The 21,561-nt window shown below is 40.6% G+C and overlaps 1 protein-coding gene across 3 annotated transcripts in view; it reads right to left on the bottom strand.

Moving 5' to 3' along the window:
* Nucleotides 1-21,561, bottom strand: part of IL17RC (interleukin 17 receptor C) — a 56,354-nt gene that overhangs the window by 5,217 nt on the left and 29,576 nt on the right. For 2 of the 3 annotated variants that reach the window (XM_089517887.1, XM_089517906.1), the window contains 12 exons: nt 18,115-18,232; nt 17,902-17,946; nt 16,045-16,190; nt 13,780-13,839; nt 13,265-13,328; nt 12,367-12,551; nt 10,731-10,781; nt 8,503-8,634; nt 7,522-7,567; nt 5,547-5,677; nt 2,787-2,846; nt 214-271 (listed from right to left, as the gene is read on the bottom strand). In XM_089517887.1, coding sequence (XP_089374013.1) covers nt 214-271; nt 2,787-2,846; nt 5,547-5,677; nt 7,522-7,567; nt 8,503-8,634; nt 10,731-10,781; nt 12,367-12,551; nt 13,265-13,328; nt 13,780-13,839; nt 16,045-16,190; nt 17,902-17,946; nt 18,115-18,232 — 1,096 coding nt within the window. The remainder of the gene's footprint in view (nt 1-213; nt 272-2,786; nt 2,847-5,546; nt 5,678-7,521; nt 7,568-8,502; nt 8,635-10,730; nt 10,782-12,366; nt 12,552-13,264; nt 13,329-13,779; nt 13,840-16,044; nt 16,191-17,901; nt 17,947-18,114; nt 18,233-21,561) is intronic. The other variant, XM_089517897.1, reaches the window with a different exon arrangement.

The raw sequence follows: 21,561 nt of genomic DNA, 5'->3' as shown, positions 1-21,561 counted from the left end.
TATGGTTCCACTTTATGTGCCTTGACTGCATCCTATGAAATCCTGGTGTTTGCAGTTTGGTGACGCACTAGAGCTCTTTAGCTGAGAATTCAAAGTACCTATCGCTAAACTTCACACCCCACTATCCCATAGGATAAAGCTATGGTGGAATCATAGCACTGTAACTGTACTGTGTTGGGACCAAGATGCCAGTCCCTGCCTTGAGGCACTCACACTTCTCCAGTGAACAGGCCCAGAGCATGCCAGCTTCCTTGTCCTCAGCTTGCCATACCTGTAAAGAAATTAAAGTACACATGACTCCCTGGGCTTGCCTCCCAGAAGATCACAGAGCTAGAAGAAGGGATAACTGCCTGTAAACATGATATCCTGTACTAACAAAAGTACCCACCAGAGTTGTAATCCAACATGTTAGAGAGTGGCAGGTTGGGAAAGGTTGCTTGATAATACCCATGCCAAATATTGTTACTGTATGTTGCTCAGGCATCCACTTGACAGCAAACAACAAACCCACCACAGATGCCTGGCATACAAATACTGAAGGAATTCTGATGGGTTGGCAAGAGTAGCTCCATTCAAAGGAGGAGGATGACAGGTCACTCTTGAAATAGCACAGGGTATTCATGGGGCAGTGTCACCATCTGTTATAAGTGACAACTTGATTTATGAGTAACAGCAAACCATGCAGCATCAGATAAGGAAGGACAAGTCTTGTTTCCACAGCTGTGTGACTGCTTTAGTGCTTCCAATCCACCCCTCTGCTGGAACATAGCAGAAGAGGGCAGCATACAACAGGGGGCTAGAATTTCAGGTGTTATTCTTCATAAGGAACCACACCACACAGTTATAGCACCATGATTCCACTTTTTACCACCATAGTTTCATTCTATGGAATATTGAGACTGGCAGCTGAGGAGAATAGTATTTAGAATACAAAAGTAGAAGCCAGAGAGCTCTCACCAAACTTCAAACCCCAGGATTCCATTGGATGTAATAATGGCAGCTAAAGCAGAATCATAGGGCTATAACTGTGTAGTGTGAAATTATTATTATTATATTATTATTATTATTATTATTATTATTATTATGTCAGGGATGATGGGAGTTGTAGCTCTTCACCTCTGGCTCAAACTCACCACCTTGTTACGCACCGGCGCTGACCAGTTTTGGCCAGTGGTTAAAGCTTTGCTCTAAAGCAGCAGAGTTACAGAGAATAGGCTGAAGACCCTGACAAACTCTCCAAGCCTTCTCACTCTTGCTTCCACAGAAGTCTTCACACTTCTTCAGGATCCAGCTGGCTCTTGTATCTTCACCTCAAGACACCAGACAACTCAGTAGTCTTATATAAAAGATCTACTTTATTCTACTATATACAGCTCCAAAACTATCCAACACAACTATCCACTACTGCCCACACAATACATTGGGATTCATAGCCATTATTATAGCCCTTGGAAAACACCACCCACTCTTGTCAGTTTCCACCCAGTGGGCGTGTACATCCATTTTCATTGGTTCTCTTGGTTCATCCCACAATTAATGATTTCATCATTTCACCTTGTCCACTTTAACAATTCTCAGGTGTGTTCAATTATCCACTTTGCATTTCTGTCCTTGGCATTTAGGACTTGCTAATTCCATTACCTTTTACACCTGTGTGGCTTCTAATTGCTTTTGCTGAGTCATCCTGACTCTCACATACATGTTTTATTTCTTTCACTGTATATCCTATGTTGCTTTTTCCTTAACATATTATTATTATTTAACCTGGCAGAAAATGAAAGAGAAAGCCATCCCTGTCACAAGAGAAAACTGACCTGCCAGTTCCCAGAACAGTCTAGGCATGGGCAGGATAGACTTCTCTGTACAGCGAACTCCCTATGCTAATCTTCCTCTGTTGTTGTGGCGTTCATGACTATTTTACCTCTGCTACACTGGCATAGTTACATGACAACTGGATTGCAGCCCAGGACAGGAGCCACCTTTCTCAATTTGTGCACTTATGGGCTCTCAGGTGGACTGCTGCACAACATTGGACAGCCTACTATCTGCCAAGCAGAGCCTGGAAAAATTACACTTTTTGTACCATTTGCAGTAATCCCCAATGATCAAGGCCACTGCCCTTCCTGTTTCAGGGACAGGGGGAGCTATTATTGCAAAAAGTAAGATTTCCAGGTTCTGCACTTGAGAAGGTAGAGATTTGAGGGTGCAGTAGTCTGGAGGGGAGACGAAGGTGGACTGGCCAGGAGCGTTTTTTGCCCCTCCCTTGTCTTCATGTGCATGTGTGAATGTACATCTTCGTTCTTCTGGTTTGTTGATCATTTTTTTTTCTTTTAAAACAAAATTATGTCTGCTGCCAGAATCTGCTGAATACCTCCCCGTTCTGAACCATCCATTTTACTTTTTCTTTAAAATTTAAGGAAACATGTATTTTGGTAATCATGTCGAGTCATTCTCAAATAATTCTAAGGGTTCATTTCTTATTACTCAGTAGAAGATAGCTTTGTATGTTGAATTAACGTATATGTTTATAGGAAATTCTCAGCCTGGCTTCCTCTTGCCTTCCACAACTGTTATCAGACCCAAAAAGGATGGCCAATGGTCAGGGACGATGGGACTCCTATTTCTGGAGGGTGGTACTCTGTGGACGCTTAGCATAAACATGACCCTCATCACAACATAAATGTGTATGCAGTTTTACACTTTGTTGTGTTCAAGAAGTCTGCAATAGTTACTGTTTGCATTCAAGCTCCCATGCATCCCAATCCAACCCTCATCCTTGCACTCACCAGCGTGCACTCTCCTGAACGCACATCATTTTGTAGGGCTTCCTGCAGAATCCAATTTCTCTGTGGAAAAGGAAAGGCAAATGTAGTAAGTGGTGCAGAGGTTACAGCCAAGCTACATACCCTACACAATCCATTACTGGCCCCACTGTTAAGGAGGGAGTGGTGCTTGCTTCAGGCAGTAGGTTTTGGGTGACATTCTGTTGGTCAATCCCAATCAGAGTAAATCCACTCACCCAACTGTTGAACAGTGAGTCAACATACAGGTGAAACCCTTAGATTCAACAAGACTAATGTTACAGGCTAGATTATTTAGTTGTCAACTTTGTGCCGTGCAGCATTTAACCTAATATCACCTATACAAGGTAAGATATGCCATAAGATTTAATGCAGGCAGTTAGAGCTGTGAGTCAGTGGAAAACTAGCTACAGATGTCACATCAGACTGGAAATAATGTCAGATGCTCTGTAATGTAAATAGATAAGCAAAATGCCTGCACACTTGAAACACACATATTCAAGACATCAGTAAATCTTGGAAAGTAGACAGACTGTGATAAGTACACTAGCTGTGACAGGTAGAATAGGAAAGATACCTACCTTACCTCAAATTTCTATTTCAGTTGGGAAGAGCTAGTGCACACTTCAGTTATGTTATTTTGATTGGTCAACTAATTAGCTAAAGGGGCATAAAGAGAGGATAAAAAGAAGTCCAGACATAATTCTTATCACACTGCCTTCAAGTATATCTCCTGTGTAGGAAGAGAAGGCAACAATGCCACCTTCCAGATATATTTGTTTCTAATAACCTGATAGTTCAATAATTGGCTCAGACATGCTGCACAAACATGCTGAGATACTGGCAAGACTAATGCTAAAATAGAAATAAAAGAGATATACAGTGGTCCCCCGGGTTACGAAATTAATTCGTTCCGCTGCCCTTTTCGTAACCCGGAAGGCTTTCGCAAGCCGAATTGCCATAGGCGCTAATGGGGAAAAGCCGCGATTTGGTGCGAAATAGCGCCGAAAAGCACCAAAAGTTTTTTTGTAACCCGAAAAAACTTTCGTAACGCGGAACAGTTTTTTTAAATAATTTTTTTTCGTAACCCGGGAATTTCGTAAGGCGGCGCATTCGTATCCCGGGGTACCACTGTATGCCATTCAGCTTGTAATGGCTGCCAGTGAACATGTTTATAGTAATGGATGCTGTTGAGAACTAACAATGCTTAAGGAGATTTGAATGACAATAGATTAGACTGTATTCTGAATGAAATATAGACTGAGTTATTATTATTATTATTATTATTATTATTATTATTATTAACCTTTATTTATGAAGCGCTGTAAATTTACACAGCGCTGTACATACAATCTTTTTAATTGGACGGTTCCCTGCCCTCGGGCTTACAATCTAAAAAGACATGACACAAAAGGAGAAGGGAGTGGTGGAGGGAAAGGGTAAGAGGTCCAGCAATTCCTCTCTACCTCTGAGGCCTGGACCACCATTAAGAGGATTATGAATAAGGAACGGGATTGTATACATGTGAAAGCATTTATGAAATATTTGTATATTTGCCTGAACAGACATCATGGAAATTATGGAAAGAATCTGATGATGAGGAACAACTACAGTAAATAGTTTTAATGGTATTGTTAATCTATGTGATGACTAGTACAAAAGCTGTTAAAGAGCTGAACTAAGAGACAGTCCCTGTGAAATGTCCTAATGAAACTATAACATCCTGAAGACCATATGATGTAAGGATGCCTTATATGCAATGTAATATAATCAGGAAGCAAAGTACCTAGATACTGCTATGTCTTGTGTTTCTCATAAGGGGAATGTATGTGTTTATATATCTATGAATATTTATAATAAACATCTTAAAAAGTATTGAAAGAGCCTGCTCAATTCTCATATAAATATCCTGAAAATCCAATACTTAAAAACCCATGAGCAGAATGTTGATGTTAATTTAACCTTTCTGATTTAATGAGCTGGGCTAAGGTGACCAGAAGCTGATAATGAAACCCTAAACAGAATCCAGAATAAGTTGACAAGTGGCAATGAAAAGCTGCTGGAAAAGCCTGGGTTGTGTATGGGCTGCCTGCTGCCAGGCATGGGGAAATGCCTGACAGTTACAACCTGCATGTAACCCAGTGCAGATCCATCAGGGATTTCCCATGCAATAATCTCCTATGATAGGTGGGATACCACGCCTGTTTCACTAACAACAGAATTTAGGCCACTGCGTGACATGAAAAGGTAACAAACTGTTTGCTATTAATTTTGTTATAATTATTTGTTTACTGCCAGGGATGGTGAATTATCTACCACATGTAAAAAAAGAATTGGCTGGCTGTAGACACTATGTAGATACAATGTATAGGGAGCCAGCATGGTGTAGTGGTTTCAGTGTTGGACTACGACTCTGGCGAACAGGGTTTGAATCCCAGCTCAGCCATGGAAACCCATTGGGTGACCTTGGGCAAGTCACACTCTCAGCCTCTTAGGATGGCAATGGCAAACTCCCTCTGAAGAAACGTGTCAAATAAAACCTTGATATGGACACCGTAGGGTGTTCATGAGTCAGAAACAACTTGAAGGCATACAGCAGCAACAGATGCTTTGCATCTTGATTTGGATGGTGGTGAGGAGAACAATTTGTTGCTCCGCCTCTGGCAGCAAAATGTCTGGGTGGTAGGCTTGCATGATGGCAACCCAAAAGCAAAACTAAACAAAGACAGCTAGGAGAATCCTTACTGTGCTGACAGCCTGAGCAAGGGGGACCCAGGAGCCCTGCTCCAAGACATGAACAGAGTAGTTCCCTTGGGAATCCAGAGTTGTCCAAAACAGCAAATGTTGTTCCATTAAATGGTGGTTTCCTTTGATATCTAGGAGAAAAGAAAAGCAGAGTAAAAGGGTGGCTGTAGGATTAGTTTGTGAGACAGACTTTCAAGGCCTAAGCTATGAATCTAGCTCAGCCTTTCTGATGTACCAGACTACAACTCCTGCTATCCATAGCTAAAAGACTATTGGCCATGTTGGTTTTTGATGATGACAGCTATTGTTCAAAGAGCTATACAGCACCAAGTTGAGGAGGGGTACTTCCCGTTCATATACCAACCAGTTATCTCAGTTTGGCATGAACAGTCCTAATTAAGCCGCTGTCATCCCACTTTTCCAGCTGCTTTTAAAATGTCTCAGTTTTTCCTCTACTTCTCCCAATTTTCCTTTTTGTCCTAAGCTTAAGCTGATGTTGCTTGACCACATATGTTCCAGTTTCCATCTGTGAAATGCTGAAGGGTATGAGATCAGGTGCTGAATTCAGAGGACATAAAAAAACAAGAGGATGCCTCTGGTTGTAGACCATTCCCCACCTCACCCTTGTAACGGAAAGTTACAAGTCAGAATTATATATTCTAGCAAAGCTTAAAAGTTCAGAAGCACTTCTTTTTCAGAATTTATTTACCTGGGGGCCAGAGCAAAAGACATATGAACTCAGGCCTTTCAACATAACTTTGGCTGATGAAGGAGCAGAGATAGCTCTTGGTTCCTTCATGTCGCCACCCTTTCCATCATCCCCATGCTGTCTTATTATGGGAGAGCAAGCTTGTCAAGATGTTGTTTGTGCACTCAGCAATAGTGTCAATGCCTTTTAAAAAGCAGATGATGACAATTTTACTTTTTGGATGACATCTGGTCACACTGTCTGCACTTACAATTTGCACCAGAGATCAAATCTTCTCTTCTTCCCAAAATAAAAAGCAGCCATTGGCAGGAGAAGGAGTGTTCCTGAGTGTCTACAACCAAATAAAGAACTCTGTAGAGGACAAAACCTCTACCTTTCACCACAGTAAGGTTCTCATTCTGGATCAGGAAAACCCATATCTGCTATTTATGGACTCTTTCACATGACGAAAAGTGGTAGGTGTATAGTGGGATGCTCCCGTCACTATCATGCAATTGCTTGAAGATTACCAGACAACATCGTGCAACATCACCATAATCACAGCATTATCTCATGAATAAAGAGTAATTTTAGCACCAATTTTCATTCACAGGAAAGTCCCATGAATGAAAAGTGGTTCTAAAATTACTCTTTATTTGCAGGATAATGCTGTGATTATGGTGATGTCGCACGACATCATCTGATAATCTTCAAGTAATTGTGCGATAGTGACTAGAGCACCCAGCTATGCTCCCATCACTTTTTGCCATGTGAAAGAGTCCTATGATTTTTAAAATGTGTGTTCCTACCCCCTGCCATAAGGGTCCTGGAACTGCAAATTTCCACAAGGACTGTCTCCATCCTTTATTTTTAAGCAACTTGGGGAGATGTTTTCAGATGAAGCATGGGGTTTCAAAAGATAGCCTGGTTAATCTACCTTCAGGAGTCTACCAAGGCACTCACCTCAGCGGTGTACCTAGTATATTTGTCACCCAATATGGCTCATTTAATACCCCCTTCAACAGCCTTTTCTAGGTCTGGCATAGCTCCTGGCTGGATGGGAAAGAGAGCTGATTCTCTTTAGCTCCTGGCCAGCAGGGCCACCATTCCTGAAAGGCAGCCCCTTCCCACCAATGCCCTGTCAGCTTTTTGGGTCTGGAGGAGCTGCTGGCCAGCAGAGCTGCCAGACTCAGAAGGCAACCCATTCCCTTCAACACACTGGGTGACACTGCAATCTGAGGAGTCACCCAATGCAGTCTGCACCCCCTAGTGACACCCCTGACTCACCTTCCTGCAGACAGCTCTGGAGGTAGGTGCTTCCATTGCTAATTACCTACATGAAAAGAGAAAGTGTAGGTCAATAGGGGAGGGGGGCAGTCAGGGTCATCCCATTTTGTGTCTGAAGCAAAAGATAAGATAGCACCCTCTTCCCTTCTCCATGTACAGAAAACAACTGAACAGGCAGCTGAATGTCAACACTAACAGAATTCCAGAAAGCCAGAATCCCACAACCAGCTCTTCCCAGACTCCTTTAACAGCCCTGCTGGTCAAAAAATAACAAAGAAAGTTTGTGTGTTTGTGTGTGAGAGAGAGAGGGTGGGGTGAGTAACATTTTCCAGTTCCTTTCAAACATTTATTAATGGCATTCAAGGGATTTAAAAGCCATTCTGGCATGGCCCCCAATTTTATAGCGTTCTCTTATCCACCCACCCACCCTAAACAAAAAGTAAGGAAAAAACAACAAGCAGCACAACAAGGACCACAAGTAGTTATTTTTCCCAACATTGCAATGAGTGATATAATGACAATAGATTACTTCCCAAGCCCTGTAACAACGTACAGCCTGGGAAATACTCTCAAAAGGCTAACCTCAGATGTATCTGGCACTAAAGGTTTGGAGGCTTGGTTGATAAAATGCATGTAAACAGGATGTAGGCTATGCCAACCTGAAAAATAGATCTCAACTGTTGAAAAGCTCCCAGTCACAAAGGAAACAATTACCATAACATAGGGGTTGTTCCCACTAGGTGAAACCCCGCGTTCTGAATCGAATCCAAGGAGTGGCGTTCCTATTAGGATCCGATTTAAACCTAGAACGGTTCTAGAGCAACCCGCAATCGTCCCCACTACAAATCGAATCGTAGAGCGGGATAAAAATTTAAATCGAGTTTTCCTCATTTAACGCGTGTTAAAAAAACACTAGGGTCCGACCTACATTTTTCCCTTGATTCGAGTTAGGAACCGGAGCATTTAAATAGGAACAACAACCTTTGAAATCGGGTTAGATGGATGGGAGGAGCCGAGTGCGATGGGGCTGGCCTTGGGGGAGTTGCCCTTTCTGTCCCCATCCGTCGTGGCTGTCTCCATTTTTGCTTCCCTCACCCCTTTGTCCGCTGTGGTCTTTCAATAAGAGATAAGGATTATTTTTATTTTTTATTTTAATGGTTTACAGGCGCTTAATCTCTTCAGCGCTTTAAGCGCCTGAAGTCCCGGCTGCTCAAGCGCCTGCATCTGCCGGTGGATTGCAACCTCCCCTCTGTGTGGGGAGAGCCCATTTCTAACGGAGGAGAGGCAGGAAGGGAAGGCTCCTCTCGAAGAGGCATTCCCTGCCCGCTTGGGCTCTGATCTCGCCCAGACAGGGAAGGGAAGGCTCCTCGCGAGGAGGCATCTGATCTCGCCCAGGCAAGGAAGGGCTCTGATCAATGGGGGGGGGGGGGATAGAGCCTTTCTCCCTCCCTTTCTCAAATGGAATCTGCCTTCTCCTCCAACCCTGGAAAGAGAATCTTTGGGAAGAGTGCTCCCTCCCTGCTTTTCCAGCAGCCTCCTTCATTGATCTCTGGGCTCTCTGAAGGGATTCTCCCTAGCTGTCTTGGGAGACATGAAGAGGGGATGCTGTCATGGAAAACCTATCCCATAGTTCCTCTGGAAAGAGCTTGGGTTTCCTAAATTCGCTTTGCCAGAAGCCTCCCCCATTGATCTCTGTGCTCTCTGAAGGGATTCTCCCTGGCTGTCTTGGGAGACATGAAGAGGGGATGCTGTCATGGAAAACCTATCCCATAGTTCCTCTGGAAAGAGCTTGGGTTTCCTAAATTCGCTTTGCCAGAAGCCTCCCCCATTGATCTCTGTGCTCTCTGAAGGGATTCTCCCTGGCTGTCTTGGGAGACATGAAGAGGGGATGCTGTCATGCAAAACCTATCCCATAGTTCCTCTGGAAAGAGCTTGGGTTTCCTAAATTCGCTTTGCCAGAAGCCTCCCCCATTGATCTCTGTGCTCTCTGAAGGGATTCTCCCTGGCTGTCTTGGGAGACATGAAGAGGGGATGCTGTCATGGAAAACCTATCCCATAGTTCCTCTGGAAAGAGCTTGGGTTTCCTAAATTCGCTTTGCCAGAAGCCTCCCTCATTGATCTCTGTGCTCTCTGAAGGGATTCTCCCTGGCTGTCTTGGGAGACATGAAGAGGGGATGCTGTCATGCAAAACCTATCCCATAGTTCCTCTGGAAAGAGCTTGGGTTTCCTAAATTCGCTTTCCTAAATTCGCTAAATTCACAAACAGTCAATGAAATGGAAACGATGCCAAAAGATAAATCGCTTCTAAATATTCCGGATTAACGTTACATCATTCTGACGTACTATTGATTGACAGCTCCAAATAAGGTATGGAGGAGAAGAATCGCTTTATTTAAACACCGATTTCATGCCAAGTAGGAACGCTTGCAGGTAAAAACTTCGATTTAAATAACCAGATGGGAACGATGAACAAAGCGATTCGGATAGCGGGATAAGAACAGTGTTATTTTGAATCGATTTTATTAAAAACGTTGTATTTTAAATCGTTTCAAATCTTAAGTGGGAACAACCCCATAGAGAGGCATAAGCTTTCACTGGAGTTGCTAGGCAGTGGGCTTGAGCTATTCTTTCCTTTCACAGCAGAAGGCTGGTAAACAGTCTTCTTACTTCTATGGAGGCACACGCACTGAATCACCTCAACTATCCATCTATCTCTCTGTGGAATTAGCCACATGGGCCAAATGGCCTGGTTTCGTCTTTGCTGACGCAGGTCAAAACACCCATGGCACGATCGGGCCTGATCCTGACTGTGCAGACACAAATCCAGAGGATCTGGTTTGACCCTAGAGTAAAGAGCCTTTACCCTAGGATAAAATAGGATAAAATAATCCTGGTGGAGTTTCTGAGGCCCCATTCACACTATGCAAATAATCTGGGATGAATCTGGGTTTAATCCTTGTTGTTCACATACAACCTGAGTGCACTCAATGTACTGGGGTGGGGGGCTGGCAAAAACAACCACGTAACCCGGTATATTCAATATCAGTGTTTTTTCTGAGTTTTCCTGAAAGATCCACATTGTCGGCAGTGTGAATAAGCTACATATGGGAAAGTGCATGTTAATTTTTCTAGGGAATTTTAAAAACAGATACATAAACAGGATACACCAATAACTTGTACTTGTGGTATCAAAATTATCAAATTCCTACCTGCACACAAAGGTTGGGATGGGGACTCAGTCCTGGGAACTCCTGTAGCTCCTATGAGATTTGTAAAAAGTCTTTGACATACAAAATTCTTCGCAGAATGGGCTACCACCCAAACTGACCTCTGCACACATTTACATCTGGGCCTAGATTTCCACCCACCCACATGCCCACCTAAACACAGTCACACACACAACAAACAAATCTAATGACTGAACTGTGTTTCATTGCAAGTTCCCCATGGAAGTTCCCTTTCTCCATTTAGCATCTGTTTTAGAATTGTTTATGTGCAGGATTGTTTGTTTTCAAAAGGTTTTGTCTTATCCCCAGAGCTTCATGTGTTACTAGTTTGTATTCTGCTTATTCCAGCACATTGCAGTCCCATATTGGACAAGAGTGGGAAACATATGGCCCTCCAAAGCAGTGGCATCACTAGGGTTGGCGTCACTGGTGTAGTAATTCATGTTGTCAACTCCCCTCCCAAACTGACTCCTTCTATACCACACCATACCGAACCCTTAGTCTTTTGTACTACTTAAGGAGTGATATGATAGCCCTGTTTAAATACTTGAAGGGATGTCATATTGAGGAGAGAGCTAGCTTGTTTTCTGCTGCTCCAGAGACTAGGACCCGGAGCAATGGATGCAAGCTCCAGGAAAAAAGATTCCACCTCAACATTAGGAGAAACCTCCTGACAGTAAGGGCTGTTCAACAGTGGAACACTCTTCCTCAGAGTGTAGTGGAGTCTCCTTCCTTAGAGGTCTTTAAGCAGAGGCTGGATGGCCATCTGTCAGGGATGCTTTGATTTAGATTTCCTGCATGGCAGAATGGGGTTGGACTGGATGGCCCTTGTGGTCTCTTCCAACTCTATGATTCTATGATTCTATGGTTCTATGATTCTAAACCAAAATTCCCATATATCACGGAATGTAATGACAATAGTTACAATATCTTATGCACAGCTTAAATGTATTTACACATACATAGTTTCATGTGGTTAAAGTGAAAAATTTGATAAGATGTGATGTTTTAAAAGAAAATCTTAAAAGAATCATTTTTTAAATTTTTTTTAAAACATTTCAATTTTTAAACAAAATTTTAAAATTAAAAAAAAATTAAAAACTGGGGCCCTCTCCTTTCTCCTCCCACTGAGCCTCACCCCATCTCTTCAGCATTTTATAAGGATGCAGGCAAACACCACTGCCCATTTCTATCAAAAGACAGATGTTTGGTTAGCAGTGGTGTCAGCACCCCTTAGGGTGTCACCTGATATGTCCTAAACTCCCCACCCATGCCCCTAATGATGCCCCTGCTTCAGAGATTGCTGTACATCATTTCCCATCCTTAGCTCTAGCCAGCCCCTGCCAAAAGTGAGATATGATGGGAGTAGCCATCTACATCTGGGAAGCTGAAGCTTCCCACCCTCCACTGTCCCTTTATTTTCATAGTTCCTTAAAACAAAAGGGCCATGCATTCCTTTAGCCATCATTTTATGGAGGCTACAAGTTCAAGTTACTGCTTTTCAAAATGATTGTCCAGTAGCTTGAAGCTTCATTGTTCTTCTAGTCCCCAACATGTTTTCTTTGCCACTTCACCCACATCATTTCTTTCCACCCATCTTGCTTCTTTCTCTACTCACATGTAGAATGAGGTCCATGCGCAGCTGGGGGTGCAGGGGATGGCAGGCTAGCTCTTCTCCTCTCCAGCATGGAACCAACTCTCCTGGGAGGTCACACGGAGCCGAGAAAGAACAACTCACTATCCCACTGAGGGCTTTCAGGTCGAGGTGGCTCTCTGCCCAGGCCCTGGACAAGGCTTCATTGTCTGAAATGGGAAACTGGACTTTGGAATAAAGGATACCACTGGCACCACCATCATCTCCACAGAAAAAACTTCACAGCAAGAAGGTTCTTCACACACTGTTCAGGAACTCATGCTTCTACTGCCCCTCCCAAAGTACAGATATTGTAATATCTCCACTTCTAAAAACATAATCTCAAGTCACCACAGTGATTCATTCTTCTTAAAATAAATCTGAGTACCATTTGGAAATCAATCTCATATTTACTTTTAACCTCTCTTTACCCCGAACTTGGAAAAGTTATCTTTGGATTACAACTCCCAGAATTCTCCAGCCAGCTTGGCTACTGGCCATGCTGCTCAGGAGACTCTGAGAACAGGAGTCCAAACTACAGGTTGACTCTCCTTATCTGGAATTTCAAAATCCAAAATACTCCAAAACCCAAATTGTCCACACGGGTAGTTCAGTGTAGACAAACTTTGTTTCATGCACACAATTATTAAAATATTATATATAAAATTACCTTCCTTCTATGTTTATAAAGAGTATATGAAACATAAATGACTCCAAGATATCTCATTACGTATATACAAATATTCCAAAATCTGAAAAAATCCAAAATACGTCTGGTCCCAAGCATTTTGGATAAGAGACTCAACCTGTATAGCTTTTTCAAACTGTATTTACCTGCCTTGGGGGCTTACAAAGCTAAAGAGGTCAATAAAATTTTTCTTACTGTTTGCAAAGGGGCAGAGGTAGGTTCGGGGTATGTCATCTTGGTCTTCAACTTTAGGCCAAACCTACGAACACAATAAATAACAAATAGAATAAGAGGCAGTATGTGGCAAAACTACAAGGACTCATACTGATCCCGAGGGAGGATGGACTGGAACCCAAACTATGACTGAAGGTACATCGTTTTTCAGGCTCAGGATGCAGTTTGGACAACAACAAAATATGATTTCACATTTAGAAAATTCTAATTTAAAATTTTTGTACTTAAAATGTTAGTTGAAGAAAATAAATAGAAAAAAATTGCACAAAAAAGATGCATGAATTTCCATGCAAGGAGAAAAAAAATCACAATCAGATATGAGTTTCAAGATGAGAACTGGAAAATACAATGAAACCTGAGTTTGTCAACATCCCTATTCGACATTTATTTATTTAGTTTTATATAAAGCACTTGGATGTTGCACAAGAAACAATGTGGGGTATAAAACAAAGATGAGTGGAAAATTATATCCTCACCTGCAAGCACAGACAGGGAAACACCTTTGAGATAGGCAAGCTCACATTTTCAGGTGCAGTCTGAAATGCAAGAATGAGAAGTGGACAAAGTGAGAATGCCCAACTTTATTCAGGTACCACTAGCCCCACTGTTTTCCAGTTCCTGGCATACCTCAGTAAGCAAAGATTATCACAGTGTAACTTCTTTTTACAAAGTCTTTTGATGCCTTCCAGCCCTCTATTCCTCTTCATCCTCTATCCTCTCAATGTTATTTGGGCTTCTGGTACCAAATTTTCATTTAAAAAAGTAAAGCCCATGAATGCTTATGCTTCATTAACTGAGATATACCTGTAGTGTTAGGATAGCTGATAGGTGGCTCCACATTTAAGGAGATGTTCCCTTGTCAGGTTAAACTCAGGCCCTGGAGTTTATCACGTGGGAGGTATCTCATGCAGAAATGGGATTTAAAATGGAATTTAAAACCTGATAAAAACCTAAGAAGACATGCAAAAGTGTGATTGATTTTCAGACACATTGGGGTTAACACAACATTAAACTGGCTAGAAAGTCAACAAAATGCAATTCTTTTTACCTTTGGGATTTTCCGGAAGTAAAAGGAATAGCATTTTGTCTACTTTCTAGTCAGGGTACTGTCACGTTAATGCACCTTAACAGTGATGTCATCTGAAAATCAACTGTGCTTTTGCATGTCTTTTCTGCTTTCTGTCTAGATTAATGTTTGGTTAACCCAGATTTCATCTAATAATAATAATAATAATAATAATAATAATAATAATAATAATAATTTATTTATATACCACCCTTCTGTGAACCAGGGCGGTGTACAGCATAAAATCATATACAATACATACAATAAAAACAGCAAATACATTAAAAGCATATACATTAAAAACATTCTAGCCAGCATGTCACTGCTGACATAGAGGGGGGGAAGAGACTAATTAAAGCCTGTGTCAGGGAATGCTTGTGTGAACAAGAGAGTCTTCAACTCCTTCTTGAACTGGACCAGGGAGGTGGCCGAGCGGAGCTCAATGGGCAGAGAGTTCCAGAGGGTCGGGGCCGAGATGGTAAAAGTCCTCCTTGATGTGGAGGCTAATCTGGCCCCTGGAACCCTCAATAGCTGTTGCCCAGATGTTCTGAGAGTGCGGGGCGGATTGTATGGGGAGAGGCGGTCCTCAAGGTATCCTGGGCCCAAGCCATTTAGGGCTTTATAGGTGCTAACCAACACCTTGTATTGTGCCCGGAAGCGAATAGGCAGCCAGTGCAGATCTTTGAGCACTGGTGTTATATGACTGGCTCTGGATATAATAATAAATCTCCTTTTGTGGGAGGTTTTCACTTTAAATCCCGTTTTTGCACGTGATCCCTCCTGTGTGATAAACTCCTTTGTTTGTTGTTAAATCTTGCCCGAAACAGACACCTCCTATTTCTATCAAGCAAAGGGAATTGTGTAGCTAACAGATTTTCTCTGAGAAAAGTAGCAATGGGTAAATAAGGAGTGTGTGTGAAGGTGAAAAGGTCATCCTCCTGGACCCTCCACCTATAATTCCATATTAAGAATGCAAAGAAGGGTGCATCTGTACTGTAGAAATAATGCAGGTTGACATCGCTTTAAGTTCTGTAGCTCCATCCTATGTAATCCTGGAACTAGTTGTTTTACCAGGTCTTTAGCCAACTCTGGCAAAGACTGCTGGTGCCTCACAAAACTACAAATCCCAGGATTCTGTAAGATGTAGCCATGGTAATTACAGTAGTTTCAAATTGTATTAGTGTCGAATTGCATTATTTCTACAATGTAGAAGCACTCAAAGATTACACAATCAAGGACTGGTCTGTGCTGAGCGGCACCACTGGAGGGACAATTAAGACTGCCATGGAGTGAATGCAGAGAACGAGACACTAACATGAGGTGAGATATTTTATTAAGATACCACGACAACATTGTGAACTGGAGATTTGCTCAGGTTTACACCCTAGAAGCTGTAGAAATTCTCAAGCTCATTACAAATTATGTCATCATATGTAGTAAGATAACAATTACAGGTGCTGATGTAGCTCATTCCCCAAAATGGGAATTCAAAACAGAAGATCCCTGCTAATACGTATCCTTCATTGTTATTGCAAGGAAATAGAGGCTGGTAGTAAAATGAAGATGGAAGAGGTGGATCAAGCACAGAGTCCATAGGCAAAAAAAACACAAGACGAAATAAGGAGGTTGTTTTGGTGGGGAGTGAAGCAGATATTGGGTAGAACCTTTCACTCACCAGTAACTTAGTAGTGCTTTCGCCCAGTTCTTTAAATCCGCTTGCTTGATTCAGATACAGCCAGAGGCAGAAGGGCTGCCCTTCAGGGATGTCCCACACATGCAGCACAGCCTCCTCTTTTCCCACAGAGATCTCCAGCCTGGGCACTGCAAGACAGTTTGCCATTAATGTTACACAGGCACTCAAAGCTCCATCCAAAGTTCCAAACTTTGGCAATGCCCGGTCTTTGGGCCCCAATCTCCACCAGTAAAATTCAATATAATAAATTATTCTGGGCATGAAGAGGATTGTGTTGCTGTACTGGTCTGACATACAGGTGTGAAAAATTAAGAGGAATTTATACAAATCTTGTCAGCACAGGATTCTTCCATCTCAGAATCCTTAAAATCTCAAGTTCTTTCCAGCTTCCAATATCAAAAAATTGTGCATTATGATAAAATGTTATTTTAAAAATAACTGAAACTAAATTCTTAATATTCTCTATTTGTAAGGCATGTCAGGAGAGATCCAGTGTTTTAAGGAAGCAGCACTTGATCCTCCATGACAAAATGAACAGGAAGGTGTTCACAATGCAGCAAGGCTGGCATACTAATTTGTAAGTGAGGTAATGCACATTATCTTCTGTACAAATCCTCTACTCTCATATCCTCCGAATGTCCCAGTTTCATAGAAACAGTCCCAATTAATACTCATCCCACTTTTGCAGCTGTTTTTAAAATGTACCAAGAGGGACCTCAGTATCTATGTGGGGATCTGGTCCAGAACCCACCAACCCCCATGAATACCAAAATCTGCAAATACTCAAGTCCCGTTGTTCCCAGTGGTGCCATGTGCATGCATATGCACCACCGTTAAGGACAACAGGACTTCAGGTAAGTCTCCATTGACCCCACTTGGCACAGGGAAAAGCAAAGTGCTGCAGCAAACCTCTTGTTTGTGTGTTCGTCCTCATTTTTTTTTTTTGGGGGGGGGGGGTCATCTTCTCCTGCTTTTCATCTGTAAAATGCTAGAGGGGACCATTCAAAGACCCTTACACTCAGATTCTACCAAACTCCAACTAGGTTCTACTCTAGAGGCACCCTGTAGTCTAAAAGAAAACATGAACCTCTTGTGGCTGAAGAGCGGGGTATGAATACTCTAAAAAAATAAATAAATGGCTGGCACATGCGCAAAATTGATGCGCAAAATCCATCACTAGTCTCTCAGTCTCGCTGCTATTCCATGACTGCCTTTCTGCAATAGGTCCCTTCTACTACAGTTCCACTTTTCAGGCAGTCACTTGGTGTGAGTGGGCATGATTCTCCCTGAAGCCAGTAGCTCTGGGCACATTCGTGCAGCATCCAGCTTCAAGAGGTGATCACAACTATGATCAATCGTTTCCACCCCTTTCTCCCTGAAGGTGGCATTTGACAGTGCTAGATCATGTAACCATGGATCACCAAAGCATTATCATGGGGGCAAGAGTGATAAGAAATTATGCCAAACCAGTACATTTTTGTGATGGGTCAGCAGGCTGGTGTGATAACGTCCAAATCATGGAACCCTTTCTTTTCTGCAACTGATGCTATGTTTTGTCTGGCCAAGAAGCATCCGATACCCACATGCCTTGAGGTGTGGACAAAAAATAAGAAAATATCTCCTCCACCAAGAAATGTATATATATCATCTTTGGAGAATCTGTTTGGCTTACTTTGATCCACCAAGGCAATTCTTATTGGTACAAAAATGTGTGGGGGAATTTCCTGAATCAAAACTAAAGATAATGATCAAACTAAATGCAGGAAATGTGTTTTGTCCCAACTGGTGTCTATGTCAAGGGAACAGTATTGAAAGAAAATTGCTAGCATTCCTACATACCTTTGCAGAGGCGAATGGCATCTTTAGCTTCATGCCAGGTGCAGTCTATGGGAAAGAAACATTTTATGTAGTTAGTTATTGGATTTCTATCCTGCCTTTCTCTCAAGGCAGAGATTCAAGGCAGCTAGCACAGCAGAGCAATCAGAAAAGGAGATTGATTGTTATCTGAAGTTTATTCTGCTTCTCATTTCTGGAGGCCTGAGGGAAACTCACCTGGCCCATAGTGTGTGAGCTGCAACACATGAGAGGACAGGTAAGACGGTCTAGTGAAAGCTGTGACATACAGCTCCCCACTGATGGAAACCGGAAAGCAGTCAAAGTGGAGGAAACCCTAGGGAATAAGATAACAGGAGTGTCAAAGACCAAAGGAAAAATTAATACATACACCTAGGGTGAAGGCAAGCATTTTAAGCTAGGCTTCTCTAATTTAATGCCCCACAGATGTGTTAAAGAGAGCCAATGTGGCATAGTGTTTTGAGTGTTGGACTGCAACTCTGGAGACCAGGGTTCGATTCCCAGGAAGACCATGATACCCACTGGGTGATTTTGGGCAAATCCCATGCTCTTAGTCTCAGGGGAAGGCAATGGCAACCCTCTGAATAAATCTTGCTAGGAAAAACCCCATGATAGGTTCTCCATAGGGTTGCCATAAGTTGGAAATTACTTGAAGACACACAACAACAAATGTGTTAAACAACTCCCACTCCTTAGGAACACTTTGTGTGCAATGGAGTTTCCTTCCCAGAGAGGTTAGACAGGCACCCTCCTTACTCCGTTTCTGTAAACAGTGAAGACCATTCTGTTTCAACTGGCCTTTGAAGACTGATTGTTTCGGTGGGACTGGCATTTTATTTTTATTTTTTTTTAATTTTCTTATTTTTATTGAACATACATTGAAAATTACAATCAAGTTATTCATCATTATATATCCTCACCAATCTTATATATCATATTATATACTGAAGAGCAAATAACAAAAGATATAAACAAGAAGAGTGTAATAATCCCCGACAACAAAGGTGTAATATTTAATAAAAGAGAAAAACCCCTCCTTCCCCCTATCCCATCTATATTATTTTCGCTTGACAGTTGTTTGAGCTTTTTCTCCAAAGAATTTCTTTACTTATAGCAATCTCTATCATCTGCTTCTTCGCATTACCTGTCCTGTGTTTCAGTTTAAATATAAATTATCTTTATATATACATATGTGTATAATTATTCTCTATGGGCCAATGCTTAATTACTTCTATTGTACGTTTTAGTTGATCTGATTTAATCAATATGTGAACTTATCTTAGTTGAGATGTAAAATAATAGGTATAATATCTGATGTACCGGCTGTAAATCAGTAGGTCCCTCAAAGAAAGGATATTCCTTGAAAAAGTATTGAGACTACTACAAAATAATAGTGTGTGTGTATGTGTGTGTGTGTGTGTGTGTGTGTGTGTGTGTGTGTGTGTATATATATATATATATATATATATATATATATCTTTTCCCCATCCTTTCTAATTTATAAGAATTACTATACCTTTTGTGTTCTCATTTTCAGTTCTTAATTTCTGTATATTTTATAGCTCTTTACTTCATTAAGATGTCTGCACTTATGACCAATATTTTTCACAAAAACTTTTAAAATTATTCCAATCATTGTTTATTTTTTCAACTCCGTTTCTTCTTATAATATTTGTTAATCTATCCAATTCCATCATTTCTGTAGCTTTTTTCAACCAATCGTCTATTGAGGGTGTTTCTTTATTTTTCCACATTTTTGCGTATACAATTCTTGCTGCAGCTATCAAATACAATAGGATCTTCAAATGTTTCCTTTCTTCTTTACTTTCCAAATACTTAGTAAGAATAATTCTGGTTTAAATTGAATTTGTATACCAAGAATTTTCTGTATTGAATTATGTACTACCTTCCAATATTTATTTACTTTGGTACAGGTCCACCACATGTGATATAATGATCCAATCCTTTTATTGCATTTCCAACAGTTACCCTTCCCTTTTTTATTCATTTTTGCCAATTTACTAGGTGACAAGTGCCAGCGATGTGTCATTTTAAATATATTTTCTTTTATATCCATTGAGGCAGTAAATTTAATATCATTACCCCAAAGCCTTTCCCAACTTCCCAAATTCAGAGAATACCCTATGTTTCTTGCCCATTTTATTGTAGATTCTTTTATAACCTCCTCCTGTAATTCTCTTTCTAAAAGTAATGAGTATAATTTAGATATTTTCAATTTATTTGGTTTGAAGATAATGTTATCTAATTTATTTTCCGATTTTGAGATTCCTTTATCTTTTAAGTCTATTTTTAACCTCTCTTTAAGTTGTCTATAAGGAAACCAAGAACACAGATAATTCTTTTCCCGTAGTTCTTCTACTGACCGCATCTCAGGTTCTTGGTCATTCCATTTTAGCAAATCTGAGTATCTTAATGAATTACCTTCCTTTGAAACTATCTCAATTTTCCATGCTTCTTGGGGTGATATCCAAATTGGGATCTTAGTGTAAAATTTGGCTTTGATTTTTTCCCAAACTAACAATAATGATTTCCTAATGATATGATTTTCAAATTGTTTATTTGTATTTATTCTATTATAAGCTAAATACCCGTGCCATCCAAATATTTTGTTAAAACCTTCCAAATTCAACATTTTTTTATCTGTAAGAGAGATCCAATCTATGACCCATATAAAGGCACACACAAAATAATATAATTTAAGATCTGGGACACCAAAACCACCTCTGTTTTTCGAATCTTTCATCACTTTCCATTTTAATCTTGGTTTCTTCCCTCCCCATATAAATTTTGAGAGTTCTGTTTCCCATGGTTTGAATATTCTATCATTTTGTATAATTGGGATATTTTGAAATAAAAAATTTAATTTGGGTAATATAGACATTTTAATTGCTGAGATTCTACCCATCAAAGATAAATTAAGAGATTTCCACCTTTGAAGATCTTCCCTAATTCTTTTCCATGTTGATTCATAGTTGTTATCAAATAATTCTGAATTCTTCCCTGATAATATTATTCCTAAATATTTAATCTTTTTATTAGGTAAACATCCTATATCTTTCTGTATTTTTTCTATTTCTGTTTTGGACATATTTATTGACAAAAAGTTAGATTTTGTTTTATTTACCTTTAGCCGCGCGAACTTCCCAAATTCTTCCATCTCCATCATTATTTTTTGTATACTTTCTCTAGGTTCTTCTACTGTTAAAGCCAAGTCGTCTGCATACGCTCGTAATTTATATTCTATATTTTTTATCTTTGTTCCTCGAATTTCTTTATTGATTCGAATTTTGTTAAGAAGTACTTCCATACAAAGAATAAATAATAAGGGAGAAAGAGGACACCCCTGTCTTGTTCCTTTCATAATTTTACAATATTCTGTTAATTCCCCGTTAATTATAATTTGGGCTGATTGCTTAAAATATATTGCCTTAATCCATTTTTAAAAAATGTGGCCCACATCTATGATTTCCAATAATTTAAACATAAAATTCCAATTAATTGAGTCGAATGCTTTCTCGATGTCCAGAAATAAAATTGCTGCTTTTGTGCTAGGGTTTTTTTCATAATATTCCACCAGATCTATCATTGTTCTTAAATTTTGTCTCATGTGCCTATTGGGTAAAA

This window comes from Sceloporus occidentalis, unplaced genomic scaffold, assembly GCF_023333645.1.
Source record: "Sceloporus occidentalis isolate IW3139 unplaced genomic scaffold, rSceOcc1.0.p SCAF_1, whole genome shotgun sequence".
NCBI classification, from domain to species: domain Eukaryota; kingdom Metazoa; phylum Chordata; class Lepidosauria; order Squamata; family Phrynosomatidae; genus Sceloporus; species Sceloporus occidentalis.
This window is presented reverse-complemented; position numbering and strand designations above follow the sequence as displayed.